This window comes from Stylophora pistillata, chromosome 4 (assembly GCF_964205215.1).
Source record: "Stylophora pistillata chromosome 4, jaStyPist1.2, whole genome shotgun sequence".
In the NCBI taxonomy this organism is placed as follows: domain Eukaryota; kingdom Metazoa; phylum Cnidaria; class Anthozoa; order Scleractinia; family Pocilloporidae; genus Stylophora; species Stylophora pistillata.
The window spans coordinates 9,208,227-9,216,321 of record NC_142522.1 but is presented as its reverse complement, the minus strand read 5'-3'; the positions used below and the strand labels follow the sequence as shown (position 1 = coordinate 9,216,321).

Below are 8,095 nucleotides of genomic sequence, written 5' to 3'. Positions count from 1 at the left end.
AGTGAACTGCTTAGTAATACCAATTTGTATAAGGTCAAAAATTTGGAAAGCATCCCTCCATTAAAATTCAAGCTGCTGAGGACCTTACTGAAATTATCTTGTTCCTGCGAGATCTATACATACTTTTTGAAACGAGAACTCTCAACCGTGAACGAGTCACTAAACCCTCCAGGTGGAGAAGCAATAGAGCATAAAATCGTGTTTCCTAGCAGGCACAAGACATTGCACAACTCTCAGGATCTTTTTAAGTGCATTTCTTTTGTCTGAATTCGGGGCCGCAGTAAGATCTTGGGGGCAGCTCGAGGTAACGCTCATCACCGTATTTGATATTCTCTAGAAGACTTGTTTTGCAAGGCACTTGGCATCCTGCATCTCTCTCACATATCGGCCTTATTAAATTTTACAGAAGGAATAAGTTTGATAGCAAGGATTTAATCAAACCTGCTAGATTTTTCTTGCTTGAGATGTTACATTGTTCGCACTTCCAGCCACTCAGGTTTGGATTTCCGTCTCATGATAGACGTTTGTTTTCAGTTCTAATTGACAGACTTCCGCTGACGTATTTCTGGCTTCCTGTCTTTTTCTTCGCCACGCTTTTCTCTTCCTATTTTAGAGTTAGTACAGCTCGAGAAAGCTGCATTACAGCTTGTCGATGATGCAGGTCAAGAAACGATTATCTTGTGCAGTTGGAAATGTTTTCAACGATCTCTACCGACAGCTCGGATTGTCGTTTCAACTCTTGTTCTTCATGAACGTAGTTGAACTTTCAGCTTCAGAGGCAGGACTGATGTTTCTGATCGGACAAATTGCGGACGCCCTTTTTTCTCCAATCTCAGGGTACCTTGGTGATCATGTTGATATACCTTTCTTTTCAAAGAGAATTGGGAGGCGAAAGTCCTGGCATTTTTTTGCAACAGTTCTCATGGCCGTCGCAGTCCCTTTTTTGTACAATCAGTGCTTTTTGTGTACTGGCAATTATCAAAACTGGCTTCCACTCGTTTACTTTGGCTTTTTCGTGGCGTTGGTAAATATATGTTACAACGTGGTGGACATAAATCACATGGCTATCATTCCAACTGTTGCCAAGTCTTTGGAGGAATGTGCAGTTCTGAGCTGGATGAGGTATGTTTTTGATAATTTTGTTTGAATTCTGTTTGAGAAATAATATATAATGCATATAGGTGCGGTTTTATGTCTTCTGGTCCGCAGTGATAATGCGCGTGAAACCTAATGAGAACATTATTTTTCTGTCTCGTTTTCGTTTGATAAAGAACTGTGTTCAGCTTCGTAAGTGGTGTTTACATTTATGCCATCGCCTGGGTTCTTCTAGGACAAGACAGTGCAGGTGCTCTTGGACCCAACAACCTGTCGGATTTTGCGGTTAGTAACAGCTCTACATATTTTATTGGTAAAGAAACTTCAACGAGCGTAAATCATAAATTAAAAAAGCTAGGCTTTGGGTACTCTTTGCATTTCTCCATGCTACTCTACTATGAAAATTACCTTTTCTAAAATATTTATTATATTCGCTTTTCTTTTAAAGTACCTCTCATGGATTACTGCTGGAACTGGAGTCTTCTTTGCAACTGTCTTTCTCATTGGTACAAAGGAACCTCAGAGACGTGTGAGAAGAAAGAGCACATTCTCGACTATTATGGTTAGTAAAAAACTGATGTAATTGTCCTCGTATTGAATTTAATTTAACCACACAATGATTATAGTAATCAAACATTAAAGTAGCGGCTTATTGTCGCTCTCGTCTTCAACTATAAACATCTTACCATAAATTATTTCAACCAGACTTTTCACTACCTACCCTGAGTCGGTGGCTATGAATCAGGGTAACAAGACTGTTACAAAAAAAACGATCAACGGCATTCTTCAATACAGCAAGTTATTTGCGACGTTACGTTTCTGGAATGGACCAACTTAGTCTTGACTTTATATTTCCTTGTAGGAAGCCCCAGGAATAGTTGTAATGCCGCCGTTTGGAAGAGAAAGAGCAGGTAAGTCTTCAAACTTCAAATGATATAATATGACTCTCCTTGATACCCTATGACGTTGTAAAATTATCAAATCGACAGTGGTTAAGCGTGTTCTGTTCTCTTGACCACAACGATATTCGTCATCACAATAGTTAAAATGTTGTGGACTTAAGAGGTGCAGCCGAGTGAGTCCGCGACAACTTTTTACCACAATATCGAAGTCAAATAAAATGACTCCTTCAGTGCGTGACGTGCTGCGTGATACGATGACGCGAGCAGCGCAGTCTGTAATCTTATCAACAACGGCAAATTGCCTCGTTATATTACGACATTACTGCCAATTGTAGTAACAATTGTTTTGTCGGTGTTCGTTTAGAATGCTTACAACTTTTAATTACAACATCGTTTCGAAAAAGAGTGTTCTCCAATAATTGATTGTATCTTTTTTCAACGGTAAAGGTTCTTCACAAATCAACCTCGCTCATAGATTTGTGGACGTGATCATGGCTTCTTCTCAAGTTGAAACTTATCAGCATGAGCACAACGGACGTGAAGAAAACCAAAGCCATGAACAGCGAGAAAGAAGAAAAAGTCTACTGCACAAGTTTGCTGCTGCAATATTTTCCGATGAGCAAAAGGAAACTGACCGTACTGAGTCAGTTCCTGATCCAGAGAAGGGAACTGAGAACCCAGATAGTGAGGATGCAAAGTCGCAAATGTGTTTAGAAGTACAGCAATTAGATAGTGAACGTAAGAAGAGTCTGCTAGTGCGTTTTTTGGACGGACTCCTCGTAAGATTTGATCAAGAAGAGGAAGAGCAACCTAAATTCACTGTCGACATTGAAGACCAAGTTTTATTGCGCAGTCAATGTGAAAGGTATGAGACCAATGAAGATTACTATAAAAAGGAAGAGATCAAGACCTTTCCCAACAGAGAAACTCGGAATATGTACGACAACAACGAAGCTGGTAAAGCTCAAACAGAAGAGGAGATGGAAGAAGATGATGAAAAAAAAAGAATCCGGGCCATCCCAGAAACATCGATGGATTCCAAAAGTCGGCAAAGAAAGCATGCCATCGTCAATACTTCCCTCGATGTTGATAATAGCCTCTTTAACTTGGGATTTGAATATGACAAAAGTGACGATGCGCAGAAAGACAAATTTTTCAGCCTTTCCGATAGGAAGCCAAAAAAGTCTGTGACTTCCCGTGCGCCTGAATTTTACGATATGCCGTCAGTGGACGTGGGAACGCAGAAAAAACCAAGCGTTGTTGAATTCACTGAAGAGGAAACCATCCTGAAAGAAAGTGCTCAGAAGCATGTGGAACAAGAATTTTCCAAAGATGAAAATAAAGCATCTTGCGAATGCAACAATAATTCGTCAGCTCTAGATGATAATACTAATTTGCAAAATTTTCCCGTTCCATCGGACAAATTGCCATCTATTAGAAAATGTCCAAAAGCAGTTAAAGACTGGCTGAGAGATCCAAATTTGTATAAGGTACAACCGCACCTTCTTGATGTCTTGCTTATTTTCGCGACAAAGGTTTGAAAGCTTTATTTTCATTTTGCTCTTGTGTCATTTTCAGGTAGCCATCATATTTACGTGTTCACGCCTGGCGCAGGGATCTGTATATACATATTTGCCTCTTTTCCTTACAGAAAGGCTACTATTTGCAAAGGTATCGTGGTCCAATCTTCTCTAATCGATTAAATTTAAGATACAATTTACGATGTTCACTTGTGTTTTTGAGAACGCTGTGTTTTTTTTCCTATCTTAGGAAGCCACTGCTTATTTCCCACTTATTCTTCTGATCAGTGCCTCTTTTTCAAGTTTAATCTGCAACAGACTCAACAGGAAGATTGGAAGCAAAGTATGGCCATAAGATGAGTTCAATAATTAACAGTTTCGTTCAGTAACTGGGCAGTCACACGTGCGACCCTATTTTATATATTTTATGGCAACAGCAGATTTTGTAAAGGGACCTGAGTTGCACGCAGGTTTCTTTGTGTGAAAAACATACTATTTCAAAATAATGAGCTTTGCTACCTTGAATTGATCTTCTAAGCTTTAATTTTTCATTGTTTCTGGTGTTTAGTGGAGTTACCTTTTGGCCGGTTCTGTAGTGGTGGGCTGTGCTGTTTGGAGCTTTTTTCAAACCCTTTCGACCAGGCAGGCAGCCTATGCACAAGTGATAGTTATAGGAGGTGGTCTGTCCATAATGCAGGTCATGGCACTTGTTTTCATTACAGAGCTGATTGGAGAAAATAAGGTTAGTATTGTAAAACGAATTTCATTGTCTTTAGATTTACCCAGGCCCCCAACCAAACTCTCAGTAAGTAAATATCGAGAGTCAACTCTATGCAGCGAAATTGTTATTCCGATTATTTTCTCAATCAGTTGCGAACTTTTCCCCTTCGCTTCGGGAAGAGTCCCTCCGCAACACCAATACAAAAAAACTTTTGTTTTGAAAGGTTGAACCGGAACAATGGACCATTCAGTTGATATGAAAAAGGAGGACATTTAAACAACCATGGGCATATTTATAAAGCCTATAGGTGGGAAAAAAATGGAAAACTCTTCATTGAAGCCTATTATTTGGACAGCCTGAGCTTATTTTGTTTTTCGGATAGATAACTCCAAGAATTTCTTGGCTTCCTTGAAAGTTGGCAGGGATCCCTTTGAACCCCTATGTGTAGAAAGGCGCCTTTTAAGAAGGTATCCTGTCTAAGAGCACACACCATAAACTGGCAAGGGGTAGGACTTCACCCCCGAGTCCAGCGCACTACTAGATCCGGAAGTCCAGTGAGCTAACAGACGTCGGCCTCAATAAATTGGAATAATCATTGGCTTTTAGGAAACCAGTGGATCAGTGTTTTCCATCATCAGTGTGATTTCTAGAATCTTAAGTGGTGTACTAATCAAAGGAATTCAGGAATTTTACCCCGAAGAAAGGTAAGCAAGCTATTATCAAGTCGACATACAAAGAAACCTTATTATGATCCTGATATAGTTGTGAACGGTATGTGAACTCACTGATTTAAAAAAAAATACTGAAATTTTAATTTAAGATTCAAATATTGTGGCATCGTACGAGGGAAATCATTATTTTCTGGCTCTACTAGGCTAATGATTACAGCTTTAAACCTCTTGTCATCTGATTCCCCTTTCTCGATTCAGAACCAACTCAAACGACGCGATTAGCAACTACGTGCGATATGTGTTTGCAATGGCGCCTGGAATACTAACTCTGGTAGGATCCCTGTTGGTTTTGGTTTTGCTGTATCAACCGTCAAACGTATCCTGCAAAAGGAAAGGTAGTAACCTTAAAATGTTCTTTGATTTTTGTATCTAAGCCGACTTATTAAGAATAATTGCAAACAGCGTCACCCCGAAATGTTCGTGTATCTATTCAAATGCATAAATTTTCCATGTACCATTTTACCTGTTTAGGCTCACAGGATGTTGAGGCTCAAGCTGTTCAGCCATCGCCTAATGTCCAAGTTCCTGGGTCTCCATCTGAAAATGATGCGACGTCAAACGTCAGCTTGGAAGCAAATCAAAGCTCTTCTCTCGCGACGGTGTATTCGTTCCCTGAAGACACAAAACTGTAATTTGTTCAGAAATATTTTACGCGTAGGTGATGTTTTGTCGACCTTTACGTTTACTAACCTTTGAAAAGGCTACGCCCGTAACTCCACGTTCGGGATTTTCTTGAGGGAAGGATTATTATTATTGCGGTTTACAGACGTTTGACACTGTTAGCCGCCTTGAGTAAATCTTCCCTGTCTAACATTAGGAGATACGGTAGACCGATTTACTTGAAATTATATTACAAAAAAATATCACTTTTATAAAGATACAGCTTAACTATTCTCTTGAAGCTAATGGGATGTGGACGATGAACATGAGGATTTTTGAACATGTTTCAATTAATTACTGTTGCAATCCACTTCCTTATGGTACTGCAAGGTTGGCAAGTATTTCTATATCTAGTGACCACCATTTTTATCGATTACTATCCTCATAAATCTTAGTCACCACTGTCTGCGGGTTTTGGCGTCTATTTATGCAATACTTTAAACATGAAAGTCAAGGATGTGCTGAGCTAGAGCTGCTTACTCTGACTACGCTAAAGTATTTTACTCTTGAAATGTATGCTGTCAAGTTTTGCAAAGTTCAATGTTTCAGTGGAAAAATTCTTGGCTGTTTTTAAAGGACGCTATGGTATATCAATTCACTAGCAATGCAAAAACTGTCAGTGTTCTATGATACAAATAAATAATCTGCTGGATATTCACGAACGTGAGTATCCAATACTTATTCCACACAACATACGTCTTGTGTAACTCAATCAACTCTCCTCCCGTTTGGCCTCGCTCCCTAAATTTTCTTCGTAGTAGTGGCCTCTAATAGTTGGGTTCGAATCACGTGGAAACATTAATCTTCTTAGGCTTCGTGTCTGCAATCTCTTTAATGAATGAGTTGCCAGTAATCGCATCCTAGTATTTTCGCAAAAATGTCTTAGATCGCCACTGGGCAAACATGGCAAATTGCCAGAGGAAAGATATGGCGAAAGGTTGTTTCGTCTACGTTCAGAAAAACTATTTCGGAAATAGATCAACGCCTTTTTGCTGCATTTTATCATAATTGGATTAAGACGATGTTGATACGAGGGAAGAGTAAGTTTGTCTCAAGATAACCACGAAATATGTTATAAAACCAATAAACTTCTCTTCTTGTATAAGGTTTATTGTGAAGTCGTCATCGAGTAATGGTTTCGACCTATCACAAAATTAGGCAAAAATCGCTGGGAAATAACACATTCAAGTCCACTCACGTAGGGAGAAAAGTTATCGGTAGATTTTAATAAATATTTCATGGTTATTCAACAAAAACTTACGCACCAACTTATCAACATTACCTTATTCCATATCTGATAAAACAGCGGTGAAAAAGCGATGATCTCTCTAAAAAAAATGCAGTACGCGTGCAAGAAAGATGACTCTACTCGCAACTCCCCTTCAATTATGCAAATCACAACAATTTTAGACGAAAGCTATCAAATAGGTGACACTGTGGTAAGTAAATAAGCTGAAAGTACGTTGTGGCGTCAAGGTAAGGTTGAGCAACGTTTTGTCAGAAAGAGATGATGAAATACGACAGTGCAGTTGTCTCCAACAGCAGGGAAAAGTAAAACGGTCAACCCTCTTTTCCTCTTTCCAAAATGCAAAACAAAAACGGAAATGAAGGCCGCGTTTCTCACGTGAATTCTAAACATTCATGTCAGAGGTACGTGGAGAAATCCTGTTAAAAGCGGGTCATTTTATTATTTTTCTTTAGCCTGATCTTTAATTTATTTTGCAGGCTTTGCTGGCTTGTAAGTTCGTATGCTAGTAAACTAAGTTCATGATTAAGCTAATTAACTAAACTAACTAATGTTTATGCTCATTCCATTTTAATAATCTGCTTTGCTGTAAATTTCATAATAACCTAGGAGAACTATGGGTACTTGGGTGTGTGTGTGTGTTAAAAAAAAGAAAAAAAAGAAGAAAAAAAAAAAAACAGAAGGTACAGATATGTGTCCTGCAAGTTTGAATATTTTAGTAAACAGAGTAAAATTAAATGACCGCTGGATTAATTATTAATTGATTCAAGCATCAACTTGTGGTCCTCAAGACACAATGAATAACGCATGTGCAAAGTTAAAGGCACAAAACTATAGTTAAACACATACACGGCGTGACAGCCTTCAAATTAAATTAATCGGGTCAACACTAAATTAATATCGCTTGATCAATCAACCTGAATTCGCTGTAAGATTTGGACATCCTTCGATCTGACAGTGGTTGTTGAGTTGTTGGATCATCGAACTATATTTTAGCACATTTTTTAAGCACTAATTTTCATGATTTTGCAAAAAATTTTTAAGAATGAAGGTAAAAACTGACCTGCACAGACTCCCTATCTGGCTTTTGTGGTGGCATCGCACTATCAAATTTCTGACAGTCAAGTCAGCATCCCAGCACCCATGACAAACGAATGTAAAATCAGGCCAACTCATGCGAGATCTGTTCGCAAGATGAATGCGTCTCAATTACACTTTTC

The 8,095-nt window shown here is 38.8% G+C and overlaps 1 protein-coding gene across 1 annotated transcript; it reads left to right on the top strand.

The window, feature by feature from the left end:
- The first annotated feature begins 406 nt into the window (after positions 1 to 406).
- On the top strand, positions 407 to 6,035 carry LOC111341079 (uncharacterized). The gene is made up of 11 exons (XM_088758905.1): positions 407 to 1,122; positions 1,272 to 1,380; positions 1,544 to 1,657; positions 1,958 to 2,006; positions 2,445 to 3,487; positions 3,576 to 3,668; positions 3,768 to 3,860; positions 4,086 to 4,259; positions 4,845 to 4,942; positions 5,168 to 5,304; positions 5,441 to 6,035. The coding sequence occupies exons 1-11, from the start codon at positions 653 to 655 to the stop codon at positions 5,599 to 5,601; spliced, it is 2,541 nt and encodes an 846-aa protein (XP_088615031.1). The 5' UTR covers positions 407 to 652; the 3' UTR covers positions 5,602 to 6,035.
- Positions 6,036 to 8,095: the final 2,060 nt, after the last annotated feature.